Here is a 19,191-nt window from a genome sequence, read left to right as displayed (position 1 = left end):
GGGATAATATTCTACATTGGGCTGCTGTTCTCCATTCATTTTCATTATACTGGGCAGTAGTGTGCTCCAGACTGCGCACGTTGCAGGGAGGTTCCTGCCCATTGGGGCTCACAGCTTGTTGCATCCATAGCCAGCCACAGAGAGGGCGCAGACAATCCTGCGTTACAGTATACAGTAGGCCATGGCATTCATGAGCCTGGGTCCTTCTTCCATGGCACCCAGGTAGGTAGGCTCCTTCACCTCCCATGCGCTGTACTTTGCTACAATAATGACTGAGAGAGACGTCCTCTCCTCCTGTACATGGGAGCTCACAGTGCCAGCCGTCCTCTGGTCACGGAAGCTGTGGTGGCCCAGTTCCATGTCCCTAGCCAGGTACTCTGCTATCCTTCTGCAGTGGCCACCACAGCAAAGCTCCACATAGGTTCCCCTGCTTTTTCACATTTAGGGGGCCCAAACTAGAAACCTAGCAAGGGAATATGGCCACACCATGTGGCATACACCACACCTCTGCACCAGTAGTGCTGTCTGGTGTATATACTGTATATTGCCATTCCTACTTTGTTGGCAGGTGATGTGCTTGCTGTACCACTGCCCATCATTCAAGGGGGCAGAACTTCTAGTAATCTGCTACCTTTTTATTAAACGGTCCAGGGAACGTTGTCTCTCCTCACGTATCAAGCACTGTATTCCATGTGGGGTGGCACTCTAGTAGTCATCTGTAGTAGACACGAATATGGGGTGTGGGGGGTGGGGGGGTTGGTGGTGCGTCAATGGTGGCGGTGGCTCCGCTGCTACTCCTCACAAATGACGGCTACTGACAATGTAAAAAATAAAGTCTAATTATGGCGTTTTGATGCTACCCGACAGTTGGGCAGGGTATGGTTGTATAGATATGGTTATATATAGGGTATGGTTGTATAGAGCTTTACACTAGAACAATATGGGAAAGGAAGTGAAAGGCCAGGTAAAATATACAGCTAATTAATACATCTGAGACCCTCGCTATTAGAAGTGGAAAGAACAAAGACAAAAAATTCAGAAGGAAAGTAGAGGAACAAGAGACCCTGATCACAAACTAACATGTTTCTACACAAATGCCCAGAGCTGGGAAACAAACAAGGGGAATTGGAGCTCCGAACACAGGAAGAGAAATATGATGTCTTCAGCATCACGGACACTTGGTGGGATGATACACATGATTGGATACAAGGCTTGTAGGATACAATGTATTTATAGGAAACAGACCTAATAAAAGGGGGGGAGGTGTTGTGTTGTATGTTAGGAGAACATTCATCTCCACAGAGATTCAAGCTTCAGAGCTGGGAGTTCAGTAGAAACTGTTTGGGTAAGAATACAGGGAGAGAACAACAAAGGACACCATTGTAGGCATTTACTATAGGCCGCCTGGACAAGCAGAAGATATGGAGGAACTCATTCTACATCAGATGGCCAAGGTCTCAAAGAAGCCCAACATAGTGATCATGGGAGATTTTACCCATCCAGACATTTGTTGGGAATCTCTCAAATGGAAAGAGGAGGGAATATCTAAAGTAGAATATAATGAGGTCTGCAGAAACTGTAGGGCAAGTGTCAGAGAAGATAAAGCTGATAATGAATTGAGGCTTGTAAGAGAGGCCAACAGCAAAAGAAAAGTCAAAGATACTATTGGATGATTACAGGATGAAAATGGTGAATTGGTAAGAATAATGTTGAGAAGGCCGAACTTTTAAATTCTTATTTTGTATCTGTTTTCTCTGAGACAGTAGATGTAACATCAGCTGATCTTCCCTGTGGTATTGGGGGAATAAAAGAATGCAGGCTATCTAAAGCAGAGAGAGAGCAATGAATTCAAGGAATAACATCCTAGGATGCTAAAGGAAGCAGCAGAGGTAATTGCTGAACCATTCGCCATAATCTGTGACAATTCCAGGAGAACAGGGAAGAAGGTGGATCCAGGAAGCTACAGGCCTGTGAGCCTGACTTCTATACTGGGAAAGATAGTTGAACAAATTATTAAACAGCATGTATGCAAGTACTTGCATGAGAATTGAGTAATTAACCAGAGCCAGCATGGGTTTGTAACAAACAAGTCATGCCATATGGGTCTAATTTCCTTCTATGACAAAATCACCGACTGGGTTGATCAGGGAAATGCGGTGGATATAGTATATCCTGACTTTAGTAAAGCATCTGACAAAGTATCTCATACCATACTTATTGAAAAAATGACCAAATCTGGGATTGACAAGGCAACTGTTAGGTGGATTCACAACTGGCTGAGTGATCGTACTTAAAGAGTGGTCATAAATGGCTGCACATCCAAGTGGAAGAATGTATCAAGTGGGGACCACAAGGCTCTGCCCTAGGCCCAGTGTTGGGCAACATTGTTATAAATGATCTGCAGGAGGGAATTGTGGGAAACTGATCAAATCTGCTGATGACACAAAGCTAACACTAAGGAAGAGAGAGGGAGGATTCCAACAGATCTAGGAAAGCTTGCACAGTGGGCGATGACTAATAGGATGATATTTGACAAGGAGAAATGCAAAGTCCTACATCTGGGCAAGAAAAATGAAAAAAGCACATACAGAATGGGAGGAATTGGGCGAAGCAGCAGCACATGTGAAAAAGACTTGGGTATACTAATAGATCATAGACTGAACATGAGTCAACAATGTGATGCAGCAGTCAAAAAGGCAAACACAATTCTGGGATGTATTAAGAGAAGCATAGAGTCTAGATCACGTGAGGTCATTATCCCCCTCTACTCATCCTTAGTCAGACCTCATCTGTAATACTGGGTCCAGTTCTGGGCACCTCACCTCACAAGCTTGCGAGAAAGGCCATTGCAATGGCGGAAACGTTGCAGATTTTACTGATGGAATAAAGAAAATTCTTTTTATTGCACCTGGATTTGAGCTGCTGTCACTATATCTGGATATCACCTCACCTCACAAAAGACATAGACAAACTGGAGCAAGTTTAGAAAAAAGTTACCAAGATGATGAGTGGACTGCAAATCATGTCCAATGAGGAACGGTTAAAGGATCTGGGAATGTTTAGCAGAAGAGAAGGCTGAGAGGAGACTTAATAGCGGTCTACAAATATCTGAAGGGCTGTCACAGTGCAGAAGAATCAGCCCTATTCTCATCTGTACAAGGAAAGACTAGAAGCAATGGGATGAAACTGAGAGGGAGGAGACACAGATTAGATATTAGACAGTGAGGGGATCAATGAGTGGAACAGGTTACCACAAGAGGTGGGGAGTTCTCCTTCAATGAAAATGTTCAAACAAAGGCTGGACAGACATCTGCCTGGGATGATTTAGTGATCCTGCACTGAGCAGGGGGTGGGACCCGATGACCGTGGAGGTCCCTTCCAACTCTACCATTCTATGATTATAGATGTCAAGTTCGTGACACCAGCCCGTATACAGGCTGAAACCTGGAGTGCGGTGTGGTGCCTTAGTGCAGATAGTGGGGTGGGGAGAAAAAACTCCAGGAGTCAGAATTAACGTTAAACAGTAAAACAATTTATTTGCATCAATGGATCTCCAGTAAATTCTGCTTCACACATTAGGAATGGATGCACTTTGAGGGAGATAACTGCTGGTAAGTACAGGAACCACATCTGTACACTTGGGCTCCATAATAATATAAGTACAGGGACTACTTCTGACCACTATATTCTTACCCTTCCTCTTCTCTCTTCCATTTATACTTTAAATGTAAATCTCCTTTCTTCTTCTTCTGCTTTTGTTACCCAAACTGTTTCTTTTACTTTCTTCTTCGATTATTCTTTTTTCTCTATCTGTCTTGCACATATAAGCTATCTTTCCTGATCTCTTTCTCTCCTAATCACAATACTCCTTTTTGTACTCACACCTCTTCCTTCTCACTGCACTGGCTTTTCTTTCTCCTAATCTTGCTTTCCTCTCTCTTCAACAACTCTACTCCGACTCCCTCCCTCTCTCACTGACGCTTCCCCTTTTTCCCAAGTCACTTCTTTCAACCAACCAGTTCGGAGGTCTCTTTCCCCAATCACAGGACAGCTATCTCCTTGCTACCTGACTTGCCCACGGGGTTCACAGTGAGTTCTCAGGCAGAACATGAGTAACAAGCAAGCATTTAACAGTCTTAAAGTAATACATACATATTTCAATAAAAGCAACTACTTGACCTTCTGTAGTGCCCAACTCTGGGACACTGCATGTCTACACTAAGTTCTCATGCACACAGCTATAATTATCGTTCCATGCTGTATAATCCCAGAAATTTTGTGGTCTCATGACAACTTTTAATTTTTTCAATGTTAGATTATGTCCACACTAAGGCCAGCCCTAAGGGTGTATGGCCTATGTGGTTGCTTATGGCACATCAGCCTCAATAGCTAAAGATGGCACCTCTGATGAACTCACACCCAAAAAAGGAAATGTCATGGTGGCGGGTGGTTATCCTATATGTATGACCATCTCTTTCCAGTAATCACACAGGAGGCAGTCACATCTGAATTGGTTCATGATGTGGAATTTGTGTTTCAAGGGGTATTCCAAGGGGAGGAAATTCTTACCCGATTCAGGCCCACCGCCGCTGCGTCATGCGCTGCACTGTGTATGCGCGATGGTTCTCCGAAAAGGACTTGCGCAGCGGATACATAGAGGTGAGTTATGGGGTCTTTGGTGGTGGGTGCTGTGTCGGACTCCGCTGCGAAATTCTGCTGGCAGAGTCTGATGCGACCGTGGGCATGAGGCCGTATGCTATCATTTCTGCACTGCGAGTCATGGGTTGCTCCCTGCGTGAACACAGCCTCGCGTTCGTCCGGCACGTGGTGCGTTTTGCATTCAGGGCGAATGTGATAGAATAATGAGCCATTCATTTTTCCGAAGTGGGTGCACTTTTTTTTGGTAGTTTCATCATGGATTCCATAGAGGAATTATCTCATCAGCTCAGATTTCTCTCCTTAGAGGTAGTCAGTATCAAACAGCAGTATTCGGGTAGAAGGGGCTCAGTGAAAAAGCCTAAATTGGATCTACCCGATCACTTTTCAGGCGAACGGCAGGAGTTTGTGACCTTCAAAGAATCTTTAAACTTTACTTTAATTTGCATCCTATCTCTTTGGGTGACGGGTCTCAGATGTTAGAATTATCATCTCAAGATTACAGGGTGACCTACAGGCTTGGGCCTTCTCCTTGTCTCCCTCCTCTGAGGCTCTGGCATTGATGGATAATATTTTCTCGGCTTTGGGTTTGGTTTATGACAACCCTGATAGAACTTCTCTGCCGAGAGTAAAATTAGAAGCCTGCGTCAGTGGAAGTCATCTATTGAAGACTTCTATGCTGAGTTTCGTTGTTGGGCCATGGAAACTCAATAGAATGAGCCAGTGTTAACGGAGTCCATTTTAATTTTGCTTTGTGTAACAACATTAAAAATTTGATGCTTTCAAATCCAGTTCGTAAGGCTTTGGACCATGCTATGTCTCTGGCCATCATTATCGGTCGGCGAGTGAGAGAGCATAGTTCTGAGCTTACCATGGTAGTACCTGCAGAATCCCCAGTTGCTGAGGAACCAATACAATTGGGCTCGTTATCTAGAAGATATGACCGCGGAGGCAGTGGGCCGATAGTCACAATTTTTTCTGCAGCTGTTTTAGTCATTTGGTTTGGGTGTGTTGAATCTGAGGCTCTCTGCTGGAAAACTAGCTGTTCTGAAGGTTAAGTGGGAAGTTCCTCCTGGTCCACAGATTGCCTGGGTATCATCTTGCAGGCTACTTCTTCCCGCTAAGTTTGTCCTTACCACAGGGAATTCCCCAGTGATGGTGTTTCTAGATAGGGGAGCCGGGGTTAATCTGGTTCAGTGTGACGTGGCTGAGAGTTTGGGACTTGGCCTAAAGCCTCTGACCCGTCCCATTCCTGTGTCCACTATTGATTCCACTCTCCCAAGGATGTTTGAAATTTTGTGTTCCAGAGGTTTGTTTGAAGATTGGGTTATTTATGCTGAAAAGCTTTGTTTGTTATGGAGCCTCTTCCTACTCCGGTGGTGTTGGGATTGCCCTGGCTGAAGTTACACAATCCTGTTATTGATTGGGGCAGGGGGGTTATTAATAAGTGGAAATTTGCGTATTGGCCAAGCTGTATGTCAATTAACATTTCCTCCGTTCAGACAGCTGAATTGCCTTATAACTCCCTCCCCATGGGGTATATGATTGTGCTATTGATCTTATCCCAGATTGTAAATTACCTAGGAGCCGTATGAACAAGCTGTCTGGTTCAGTGTGACAAACTCTCAAAGATTCTAGAACTGACAGTCTCAAGAAGGGGCACATTTGTTAAAAAAAGGATGGGGGTCTTCAACCTTGTTTGGATTTCAGAGAACTTAATAAGATTACTAAACACAATCCGTATCCGTTACCCCTCATACCTGACCTATTCTGTCAATTAAGGGGTGCACGTTGGTTCTCCAAATTGAATTTGCATAGACCATATAATTTAATCTAAATCAAGGAGGGGGATGGTGGAAGACGGCCTTCAATACCCCTGAGGGCCATTTTGAATATTTAGTTTGTCCAATGTTTCTGCGGTGTCCCAGGCTTTTATCAATGAAGTTCTTCAAGGTTTCATTGGACACTTTGTGTTGGTGCACCCGGATGATCTTCTTATTCTCAGTTATTCTTTGCAGGTCCGTTAAGTCTTGCACGCCCTTCGGAAGAATGAGTTGTTAGTGAGAAGAGAGAAATGTGGTGTTGTAGTGCCGGAGATTTCTTTTCTGGGTCATATTATCACACCACGTGGTTTTAAAATGGACTCGTCCAAGGTATGGGCGTGGTGGACTGGGCGCAGCTTATGAATTTGAAGGGACATCAAAGATTTTTGCGTTTTGCTACTTTTTACCGAATGTTTATACAGGGATTTTCATTGATGGTAAAGCCTTTGACAGACATGACTGAGAAAGGTGCCTTTTCTTCAGAGTGGTCCTCTAGCACTGTGGAAGCTTGCAAGACTCTGAAGGCGTTTCTCTTCGTCTTCTGTTCTTATCCAACCTGATTCTTCTAAACCTTTTGTGGTGGAGGTGGATGCTTCGAAGGGGGAAGGGGGGCAGTTCTGTCTCAAGAGCGCCATCCCTGTGCTTTCTTTTCATGGAAGTTTGCTGCAATGGAACAAATTATGCTATTGGAGAAAGAAAATTGTTGGCTATTAAATGGGCTTTCGAGGAGTGTCGGCATCTTTTGGAGTGGGCCCAATATAAATTGACAGTTTTTACTAACCACAAGAATCTGATGCATTTGGAGTCTGAGAAAAGACTTAACCCTAGACAGGTTCGGCGGTCATTATTCTTTTCTCGGTTTGACTTTGTCACATATCGCCCTGGTTCCAAAAATATCAAGGCAGATGCTCTCTCCAGGAGTTTTCTGCCAGTAGTCTCTGACGAACCTTCTGCACCCATTTTGTCTGAAAGGGTAGTGGTGTCTCCTGTTTCTTTGGATCTGGAGTAACAGATCTGTAAGGCACAGGATTTTGCCCGCCAAACTTTCCAGAGGGAAAGCTTTTTGTCCCTGTACATAGAAGACTCCAGTTATTGTCTGAGATGGATAGCTCTGTTCTTGATGGTCATCAGGGTATCAACAATACTAAGAGGCTAATATCTAGAATCTTCTGGTGGACGGCCATTGGACTGGATGTTTTTAGTTTTGTCTCTTCCTTCGAGGTTTGTGCTAGAGCCAAGTCTCCCTGGAATCTTCCGTCTGAAAGTTTTTACCTTTGCCTGTTCTGGAGAAACCTTGGACTCACTTGTCCATGGATTTCATTACTGATCTGCCATAATATGGTCCACATAGTTGTTTAGGTGGTGGTGGACCGATTTAGCAAGATGTGTCATTTGACTGCTCTACCTAGTCTTCCTGATGGTAAAACATTGTCTAAACTGTTCTTGACTTATGTGGTCAGGTTACATGGGTTGCGGTCTCATATCGTCTCAGTTTGGGGGGTCCAGTTTATGTCTGGAATCTGGCGTTTTTCTGTGCTGTCGATTAAAAATTCATCTGTCTTTTTCCTCGGCTTATCATCTAACGACCAATGGCCAAATGGAGAAATGTAAGCAAGCCTTGAGCAATATTTGCAGTGTTTTGTTTCTGACAATCATGAGGATTGGTCGTGGTTTTTAGCTTTGGCAGAGTTTGCATTGAATGATCGGTCTTTGGAGTCAGCGGGCACTTCTCCTTTTTTGTATTTATGGTTTTCATCTGTATTTTGGTTCTTTTTCGAGATTTCTTTCTGAGGTTGCTAAAGAGAATGAATGAATTTTCTTCACATCTCAAGAATGTTTGGTTGGAAGTGCAGAGAAATTCTAAAAGCTCTGTAAGAGGCTACAGGATTGGGGCCGGTAGCAGGCGGTCAGGGGGGAGGGATACTCTTAGAGTTGGCGATTTGGTGTGGTCGCCTTCTAAGAATATCAAGCTGAAAGTACCTTCTTATAAACTGGGCCTGCATTTTATTGGTCCCTACAAGAGCAAGGAGATCATTAACCCTGTGCTGTTTAGACTAGAGATCCCAGGTGCTCTCAAAATTACCCATGTTTCCCATAATTCAGTGATTAGGAGGTACGTTTGTCCAGTGGGTGGGGAATATTCTCCTCCAGTTATTGTGGATGGGGAGGTTCAATTATTGTCTCTCCTTCAGTTAGGAATCCTTGCAGCATTTGGTGCATTGGTGGTGACACGGACCTGATGAAAGGACATGGGTACCATCCGCCGATGTTACTGCCAGTCACCTAGTTAGGGCTTTTCATCATCAGAACCATAATGAGCCGCCTCTTCTCAGAGAGGAGGTACTATCGCGGTCCATGGGTCATGCTACGGGGTCTTGGTGCAGTGGCCTTATCACATAGTCACACTGGCCACTTTGTTCCTGGTAGTCCGTCAGTTTAAGGTTTATGTTCCGGGGTTTGTCTTTGCTTTAGGTGTCCTTTTGTCGTTCGTCTGTATTCCCTTAGTGTTCCCCCTGTCTGTGAATTGGGCTGTTACCCTGATGTTTGTGGAGTCCTGTCTGTCCAATCACATCACTTTGGTCATTTTTTAAGTTGGCTTCTGGATCTGGGAGCTGCTGATTTTTTTGTTTATATCTGCGTTATTGCAAAGTGAAGTTGAAGTCCTCTGTTTGTTTTCTCCCTGTTAGGTGTAAAGGCCCTTTTACATGGCCAACAGTCTTTTAACCCCTTCCAATCCACTGTCTGACATCTGAAGACATTCTGATTGAAGGCTGTACAGCTCCGATGTCGGAGGACGTCCGGCAGGGTATTCTTACTGTATATTACTGGCAGCTGTGTTGTCAGTGCCCTCTCCAACATGTCCCATACCGCAGTACTGGCTCTAGCCAGCAGACGGCGCCATTGTATAATGGCAGAAAGCGAAATCCCCCTAGCAAACCCTGAATCCAAAATTGGATTGCGAAGGGTTAACACCTTCTTGCTATAGGACGTACAGTTACGTCCCGCAGGGTCGGGGTATGTATGAATAGAGATTGTGCAGTGATCTCTCTTCATACAGTGTGTTTATTACAGCTGACACCCGGCGGCAACAGCTGCGTGGCCAATCGTGTCTGTTAACCCTTTAAATGCCCCGAACAATGTTTGGGGGTCCCGTACGGCCCTACCGTGGTGAGATCGCAGGGAGCCGTGCAGGTGTCGTGGCAGCCGGGGGCCTTCTTAAAGGCCCCAGGGCTGTCTTGGCAGAATGCCTATCAAGCTGTCTCCGTGGGGTAGCCTGATAGACTGCCTGCCTGATCACAGTGTGATGTAATGCTATGGCATTACATCATACTGCAGGAGTGATCAAAGCATCGCTAGTTATGGTCCCCTAGGGGGGCTAAAAAAAGTAAAAATAGGAATAATAAAGTTTTACCAATTGTTAAAAAAAAAAGGAATACGTTAGAAAAAAAAGCCCCTTTTGCTATATTTACAATAAAAGAATCTAAATAATAAAATAAAAATACATAATAAGTATCCCTGCGTCCCTAAAAGTCTGATCTATCAAAGTAACATATTATTAACCCCGCATGGTGAATGTTGTCCAAAAAATAAAAAATAAAGAACGCCAGAAATGCACTTTTTTTGGTCCCCCCGTCTCCAAGAAAAAATGCAATAAAAAGCGATCAAAAAGTTGTATGAACTCCAATAAAACCAACGGAAACTATGCTGACAGAAAAATAAAAAGTTATTGCGCTCAGATGATGGCGGCAGAAAATAATAAATGAAATGTCTTTATAAGAAAAAAGTAGTTCAGCAAAAAGAACTACGGTATACGTTTGGTACGGCAGTAACCGCACCGACCCGTGGAGTAAAGTCATCAGGTTATGTTTGCTGCAGTTTGTGCGTCGTGGAAACAAGACGCACCGAAAGATGGCGGAATGCCAGTTTTTTTCCCATTTTACTCCACTTTTTAAAAAAGTTTTTAGTACATTATACGGCATATTAAATAGCACCATTGAAAATTACAACTCGCCCCGCAAAAACCAAGAAGCCCTCTGACAGCGGCGGCGACGGATAATCGCGGCGGTGTTGTACCGAGGGATCTGTTTGTGGATCCACCTACCAGCGTGATTTCTGCAAGGTGATAATATCTGCAAGGTAAAGATGTGACCATGAAGGCCAAAGGAAAACAGATGAACTGGTTTGTACAAGAACATCAGCCCTGGGCGTCTGGTGAGATAACTGGAGGAGGTGCTGATAGGGGTGTTTGATGGTCCTCGGCTGATATGGACTGTAAATAAAGTACAGTAGAGACGGCAGTCTGTGATCTACAGCTGGGAGACACGAGGCTCAGTATGCCACCATCACCCTGTGCACACGTGTGGAAGGAACACGCAGCTTCTCCCGGATCGGACGCTTAGAAGGGATCCGTCATGAAGGCCTCGGCTCTCCTCGGTATTCGTGACCCCTGAATTAGAGCAGTTTTTCTGCCAGATTGTTGCTTCTATTAAAAGGGAGATAGCTGGCGGCTGAATGTTTGATTGGCCAACAGCTTTAGCCTCTCCCCCTCCCACCCCTCCCGTTTCCCGTAAACACGCATTCTCATCTCGGCTAAGTGTGCAAGTGTTCACTATAGGAAGCCGCTGTCAGACGGCTCTGATGGCATCTCCTCTAGGATACAAACTGATAGGGCATATTGAAGCTCAACATGCCCAAGCCTTCTTTTCTCAGACATCTGCAGTCGAAGGAGAGTCGGGCACCCCCTTACCCATCAGATGGTTGGCCGAAGCTGGCATATTGAGTCAACTTTCATCAAATGTACAGATGTGTCCTCCTTACTTTAGTCCTAATTGCTTATGAAACCAATTCAACACAATATTGCGACATTCTACTAAAACCCAAGCAGATGGCCACAGTAGACACATATAGGACAGACATCTCGTGATGGGGTGTCACAACATTATGTTACAACTGCTCATCTCATGGCAGACACATCTGAACACATCCAGCAAAGGTGAAAGGTATGGAAGTGCACATCTGTATAGGGCTGCCTTAAAGGGGTGATCCAGCCTCAGGAGAGGCCCTTAACATGTGATCACTGGGCATCAGCCTCTCGGGACCTGCACTCATCAGCTGGTTGAAGGGACCGTGGCTCTCACACAAATGCTTTAGCCTTTTCAATGTTTACATGTGAGCACAGTCCTGTTCATGCTTTTTATAAAGGCCCTTCTGAGTACTGCATTCACTTCAGTGAGACAAGACTGCAGTACTTAGAATGGCCACTATGAAAATATGGCACTCTGAGCGCTCACAAGATCATGCTCAGATGTAAAGATTGAAGAGCTGCAGTGCTCGCCCCTTTAATCAGCTGCTCGTGGGGGTTCCAAGTGGTGAACTCCCACCAATCAGATACTGATGGCCTATCCTGAGGATGGGCCTTCGAGTTTTGAAGGCTTGATAAGCCCTTTCAGATCCAGAGTCCATTTGGGTATTTGGCTCTTGGATATCACAGTGTCTTCCCAATGAGCCAAGATAATATAGATATATGATTGTGGGTGTAATATACACAAAACAGATGGGGTGAAGAAGGGAAAAGGGTGAAGGAGGAACAATCTCTGTATGCCTGTGTGTAGGAGACTTAAAGGGTTGCCCAGTTGCAAACTATCAATGACCTATCCTTAGGATAGACCATCAATAGTAGATTGGTGGAGTCTGCTGCCCCGCACCCGTACCTGTAAGCTGCTCTCTGGGACTGTGTGCTTGTGCACTGAGCTGATTTATGCAGGAAGCAAACAGCTCCATTCTCACTGCAGTGGTTAGGCTTGGTATTACAGGCCAAGTTACCATTAGGCCTCGTTCACACGGGCTACAAAATCTTGCTACAAAACGCATGTATGTGAAGCCCATCCTATCCAATGGGTTCTTTCAGGCTACAAAACATAGCGATGATTTTGTAGCTCATGTGAACAAGGTCTTAATATGAATGGCTGTAATACCAAGCCTGGCCACTGCAGTGGAACAGAGGTATATGCTTCCTGCAGAAATCAGCTCAGTACAAGAGTGCATCAGCCCAGCAAAGAGCTGATCAACAGGCGTCTGGGACAGCTACAGATCTACGATTGATGGCCTACCCTAAAGATTGGCCATTAGTAGTTGGACAGCCCTTTAAGCAGAATTCTCTTTTTTTCCCTCAGTAGGGTTGTCTACAGGAAAGTGAAGGAACAGACAGGTTAATATCTAGCTTGTCCAGTCCCTCTAGGCATTGAGGCACAATCCTGCTGTCCCGATAGAATTAGATTGTCATCAGACCCAATCAAGGTAGGAGAACTCCCCCCACAAGTATCTACTGAGTATGGCCAGCTTAGGGCTTGTTAGTAGCAGCGTCGGAGGCTCCTTGGGCCGTACCTAGTATCACAGCTCCCACCACGTACTGCCCCGTTAGGGTACGACCCCGCTATCATACTACAATCACTTGTTTCTCAAAAGAAAAAGTAATTTAGGCCGCGGCTGCATCCCAACCCGTTACCCTCCAGTGGTGGCAAAACTGCAGTAACGCCAGACTTTATCTATGGGGAACAAGGACCAAACACACTTGGCCATGAGGGAAGTCCATGCTAGGTCACCGGGAGCTTTATTGTGTCTCATAAGGAAACATTAACCCCTCGAGGACCAGAAACTTTTTAGGTATTTTACCCCTCTGGTGGTTTTACTGCCCTATTTATTTCCTTCAGCTACCAAAATTAAATTTTTCTGCGTGTCTTTTCCTGTGACATACAGGGCTAGTTTTTAACCCTTTCCAATCCACTGTCTGACGTCTGAAGACTTTAGGATTTAAGGCTGTACAGCTCTGATGTTGGTAGACACTCTGCCGGGGTTCTCTTGCTGTATATTGCCAGCCTCTCTGCTGTTGGAGCCTATCCAACGTGTCACCTCATGCAGTACTGGCTCTAGCCAGCAAATGGCGCCGTTGTATAACAGCAGAAAAAGAGTAAGCCCCCTAGGAAAACCAGGATACAAATTGGATTGGAAAGGGTTAACATCTTTTTTTTACTGGCTTCCCCCCCCCCCCCCCCCCCCCGTTTTCTTAGTTTTATTGGGGGTAAAAAGCTAAAAAAGCTTTTTGTTTTTTATATTGTGCTTTTTTTCTAATTAGTACGCTAAAATAAAGTATGGGACCGGGTTCCTCATTTTGTTTTGGATGTTCTGATATATGATATGTATAGTTTTGGATTACAGGGTGCATATGGCGACGGTTTGGGTTGCATCACCGGATGGTCGTTATGTTTTTTTTATGTATATATTTTTATTTTATTCTGTGATATTTTTTTTTTTATCTTATTTTAGTAACTATATTTTTTCTACCATCTATGACCCCCATGACGCTATATAAGACCTCTGGGGAACATTCGCATGGTCTTTTCTTTTTATTTCACACTTTTCCACTGTAGCTGGGGCATCCATAGGAGCCGCATCCATAGGAGCCCCAGTTGCAGGGAAAACATTCCCCTCTAGTGTCAATAGTCACTGGCAGAGCTGATCAGGGTCTGCTAGGACCCTGCAGCTCTGCTGTAACAGGGAACTCCCTGGGGTGACGTCATCACCGGGTTGCATAGTGGAAGTAATACTTCCACTTTCCCTTTTTAGTATATAGAGTTTGTTGAGTGCTATGTACCCGGGAAAGGAGGAGGCAGAAGTGGTTAAAAAGTTGCTTCTCCCTTCTCCTCTGGGTCCTCAGCTGTGTCTAACAGCTGAGGACCCAACCTGCTCCTGCTTGTTTGCAGAAGCAGGGGCTTCAATCCTGCGCCCTATGTTTGCTATTGGCAGGGATTAAAGCCCAGGACCAAGTGCTGTATATTTACTGTGCTTGGTCCTTAAGGGGTTAAAGTTTTGTCGCGATCACATCTTTTACAGTGAGGACAACATTTAGTCCCTAGGTGGTTTCTCCTGTGGGTCCTCAGCTGTGTCTAACAGCTGAGGACCCAACCTGCTCCTGCTTGTTTGCAGAAGCAGGGGCTTCAATCCCGCGCCCTATTTTTGCTTTTGGCAGGGATTAAAGCCCAGGACCAAGTGCTGTATATTTACTGTGCTTGGTCCTTAAGGGGTTAAAGTTTTGTCGCGATCACATCTTTTACAGTGAGGACAACATTTAGTCCCTAGGTGGTTTCAGCCAAAGGGCGATTGTTAAAGTAATATTTTAATAGAATGATGATTTCCTGCATTTTCTTTTAGGACTGATCCAGTGCCGACCATGGACAGCAGCCATTCAGACATGTCCAGCTATCCGCTGGTAGGTGAAGACATTCAAACTGAAGTGAAGCCGGACAGACCAAGGGTAATATCAAAGAACGGCCACAGCAATGTGAAAATCGACAAAGTCGATGGCGTCTTTTTTCTGTACCTGCAAGACTTATGGACAACTGTGATTGACATGAAGTGGCGGTATAAGCTCACCCTGTTTGCTGCAACCTTTTTCCTGACATGGTGTTTTTTCGGAGTCATTTATTTTGTTATTGCCGTTGTCCATGGAGACGTCCGGAGAGACCTGACGTCCAACCACACTCCTTGTGTGATGAATGTTGACTCCTTCACTGGTGCCTTCCTGTTTTCTCTAGAGTCACAAACCACAATTGGCTACGGGTTCCGATACATTACTGAGGAATGCCCTTTGGCCATAGTGTTGCTTGTGGCACAGTTGGTCTTAACGACTTTGATTGAAATTTTCATCACAGGTACTTTCCTTGCTAAAATTGCCAGACCCAAAAAACGTGCAGAAACGATAAAATTCAGTAATAAAGCGGTGGTAACAAAACATAATGGAAAGACGTGCTTGGTGGTCCAGGTGGCAAACATGAGGAAGAGTCTTTTAATACAATGTCAACTCTACGGAAAGCTTCTTCATTCATATGAAACCAAGGAAGGGGAGAAGATCCTACTCAAGCAAGCCAACATGAGCTTCCATGTAGACTCTTCTTCTGAAAGTCCCTTTTTAATCTTGCCCTTAACGTTCTACCATGTTCTGGATGAACACAGCCCGCTAAAAGATCTCAGTCCCGAAAACATAAAGACCAAAGAATTTGAACTTGTTGTTCTTCTCAATGCCACTGTGGAGTCTACCAGCACAGTCTGCCAGAGTCGAACATCATATCTTCCAGATGAGATCTTCTGGGGTTACGAATTTGTTCCCGTTGTTTCTTTGTCCTCACAAGGGAAATATGTTGCCGATTTCAGTAATTTTGATAAGATCCGGAAGAGTGGGGAGGTACACAAAATCTACTTCTCTAATTTCGAGAAGCAAAGATTGGAGGAGCAACTAAGACAGAAAGAACAGAAGGAGCGGCACCACTTCTCGGTGATGTCAGTACAGAGCGATGTTTGACTTATCTTTGACTCTGCAGAATGTTTTTTATCATTGTTGTACATCCAATCTGGTGTCTAATTGCAGGAATTTTGTAAAGTTCTACTGTTGTTAAAGAGTTCCATTTCTAGAGTTGAAGACCCTTCGGCCCTACATACATGTCCCTATTATGGATCCAAGTTGTATGCACCCATGGCGTTCTAGTGGAGAACGGAGTTATTTTTCTAATGGTTTATATAGAATCCATGAACAAACATGATATTTTCATTTACTTGCTGTATTATGAAAACAGAATCAATGTAGGTTACCGGATGGAGCCATGATTTAACCCATTGAGTGCCTTAAGACTCATAATACAGAACCAAAGGACTCCACGTGCCGCCCAAGATCCAGGATTTGTGCACAGGTTCCTTTAGTACACTGAATGACCCGTAGGTCTTATGTACGTGGTCACAATACAGATCTGTGTAGAGATCCATGGGTCTGTGAGCCCGCGTTAATCCAAGACATGCAGAGTTTTCTTTTCTCTTAGCTTATATGATATCCTTGAGGAAATAAATTGCAGTCCGTGTTATCACATGCCATCATACGGGCGTATAGAGGCATGATCCAGCACACAGAGTGTCCACAAGTCCTTCGTACACAACCATAGGGATTCTGTGTACTAACATCCAAGGTCCGGTATGGCTTAGGGCTCAGTCACATGGGCGCTGATCCGCCCGTGCTTCTGGACGATAAGACGGACTCACCGCGTGCGGACGAATCTCCGCGTGACCGGCTCTATTGCCAGCCATACGTTCTTTTTTCCGGCCGGTGCGGAGAGTCGTTCGCACCTGCAGTGCGGTCATCTTATTGTCCAGAGACGCGGGCGGATCGGCGGAGCCCATGTGACTGAGCCCTTAGACAGACCAGATTAGGCATCTAAACCTACAGCTAAACAGACTACGACCCACTGACCTGCAGCCTTTGTGTAAAGCTTTGATGGCTCCTTAGGCCTACAGTCCTCGTGTCTCACTGATGTTTTATGTGCGAGGTTCTCAGCTTGTGGCACACGTTGCCCTGTCCTAATGCTGCGCTTTTAGCGTATGCAGCAAAGTGCCTGAAGGAATGCAATGTATTTCAAAAAGTTGAGAAACATTTCTCCATTTTGTGCCAATATTAAGAATATTAGATATGAATTTTACATAAAAACCTAAACGGCTTGTGCCAAAATTCAGAATACAGGACCGGGGTCTAATGGCTGATTGCCCCAGGTCCTGGTAATCAGCTGAGTAACCACAATCAGCTACAAATGTAGTATTACAGGATGCCTTTCACCGGGGCAGTAGAAGATCCACCAGAACGGGGACAGGTCTTCATCCCAGGTCATAGAGGGCGGTACATAATGTCCATATGCCCTAATTGGTTATATGAACAGTGGTGTACTCTTGACACAATCCCTTTAAAGGGCCACTCCAATGATTTTCTGTTCATTCATGATTCAGCTATCACCACTGTGTATGTGTATATGTGTGTGTGTGTGTGTGTGTGTGTGTGTATGTATGTATATATATATATATATATATATATATATATATATATATATATATGTCGGCTGGTGTTATCTTCATGAGTTATTACTCTCTATCAGAAGTTCCTGGCCTCTTTTTTTTCTCAGATAGTCATGTGATCTCACTTCTGACCAACTCAGATCTACTTGGGATTATGTGTTCCAAAACTGGTTGATTTATCTGTTTGCATGATGTTATTACATGGATCTACGACAGAGACTGTCTAGAGTACACAGTTACTGATTTACACAGGTATACTAGAGGAGATAATGATATTTAAACTGTTTCCCCATCAAGCAGAAATGGTGCAGCCTCAGCTAATGCTGTGTTGATGCATCATGGGATAGATGTGAAACTGAAAGTAAAAAATCTCACCATCAAGATGGAGCCTAGTAAGCATCAGACAGGAGGCTGCACTGTAGGGATGTGACTGCAACGCACAGAGGAAACCTCCAGAGTGTGACAGGCAGTCAGGTGAGGGAGCAGGGATGGAAAAATGTGTTTTTGCTGAAGTGGCCCTTTAAAGATTAGGATGAATTTTAAACTGTAGAATAATTAGTATATATAGAGCATGAACAAGTATCTGCCAAATCACCGAAGAACAAACAAAATAAAGTTTCTTAAAAAAAAACAAAAACTGTTTTAACAAAATTGAAGTTCCAAATCTTTGTGGGAACAATAAGAAAAAACCTGAAAAATGTTGAAAAACACTTTGTGCAATAAATTATTTTATTATGAATGGTATTGTATGTTTACGTATATTGAGAGTCTATCACATGTCCGTGAGGGGGTGAGCACATCATTGTGTCTCCTGTCCCTGCACTTTCCTCCCTTTGTCTTGCTCACTTTCTCTCATAACTCTTAAAAGAAATGTACGGTCAGAACAGATAAATTAGGGTCTTATACAAATGTTTGTGAAAAAAATTTCAATTTTGTGCTCATGTGCCAATGGAATCTAGCCCTGACCACTTTACTGCCCTAGACCACCCGGGAATGAAAAATTAAGAATTAATTTTTCACTAAAGCTAGGCTACCAGAGATTCTGAAAGGATGAGAAAAACTCGGGGGCTATCTTTGCCTGCTATCTCATTTTCTATAAAATGAGAGCAGTCTAGGCTCCCTATCAATGTTCAAGGGGACCTATCACATCCCAACAGTACCACACACACACACACACCTCGTATGCTGTGAGCTGTCTAAGGAAACAGCAGGTGACTGGGAACAGGAATAGGACAGGGGGTTGAATAGAAAGCGAACGGGACAGGGGGGCGGAGCTAGGACAGGATGTGAAGAGGGACGGTAGCGGAAGAAAAGGAACCAGAAGTCGAGAGACACAAGGAGAAGAGGGTGGATTTGAGCAAGAGAAGACGCCCACCCACCCGCCCGGTAGGTATGATAGGGAGGAGAGGGCAGAGTAGGTGGTTAATTTCGGAAGTCGTCACAGCTAGTGTTTTGGCCCCGAAGTAGTCCATGCTGTAGTCCATGCTGGTTAGGGTTAGAGAGGAAAGTTTGCAAGCCGAAGGACCGGGGCTTACGAACGTCCTCGGCGGACGGTTTACGGACAAAATTAACCAGCTTTCAGCATGGATAGGTTGTTTTAGAGAAAGTTATTAGCAATACTGTTTTCATAAGTTATTCAATAAAAGCTGTGGCCTACCCCACGTTATACAGCAAGAAGTTGTAGACATTCGATTTGTTCATTATATAAGTGAGCGGTTAAGTTAAGTTGATTGTTCCCAGTCTCCCCAACTGCCACGAATGTTAAAGGGCCTGTACCAAAATTGCATTTTATTATCTATCCATAGGATAGGTGATAAAAGTCTGATGA

General features: G+C 44.4%; 1 protein-coding gene across 1 annotated transcript in view; it reads left to right on the top strand.

Annotated features, from left to right (window-relative positions):
* Nucleotides 1–18,102, top strand: part of KCNJ15 (potassium inwardly rectifying channel subfamily J member 15) — a 61,983-nt gene extending 43,881 nt beyond the window's left edge. The window contains exon 2 of the mRNA XM_066598970.1: nt 14,688–18,102. Within this exon, the coding sequence (XP_066455067.1) occupies nt 14,707–15,834 (1,128 nt within the window). The 5' untranslated portion in view covers nt 14,688–14,706 and the 3' untranslated portion in view covers nt 15,835–18,102. The remainder of the gene's footprint in view (nt 1–14,687) is intronic.
* Nucleotides 18,103–19,191: the final 1,089 nt, after the last annotated feature.

Source organism: Eleutherodactylus coqui, chromosome 4 (genome assembly GCF_035609145.1).
Source record: "Eleutherodactylus coqui strain aEleCoq1 chromosome 4, aEleCoq1.hap1, whole genome shotgun sequence".
Taxonomy (NCBI): Eukaryota; Metazoa; Chordata; class Amphibia; order Anura; family Eleutherodactylidae; genus Eleutherodactylus; species Eleutherodactylus coqui.
The sequence above is the reverse complement of the archived record's forward strand: the minus strand, read 5'-3'. Positions and strand labels throughout refer to the sequence as shown.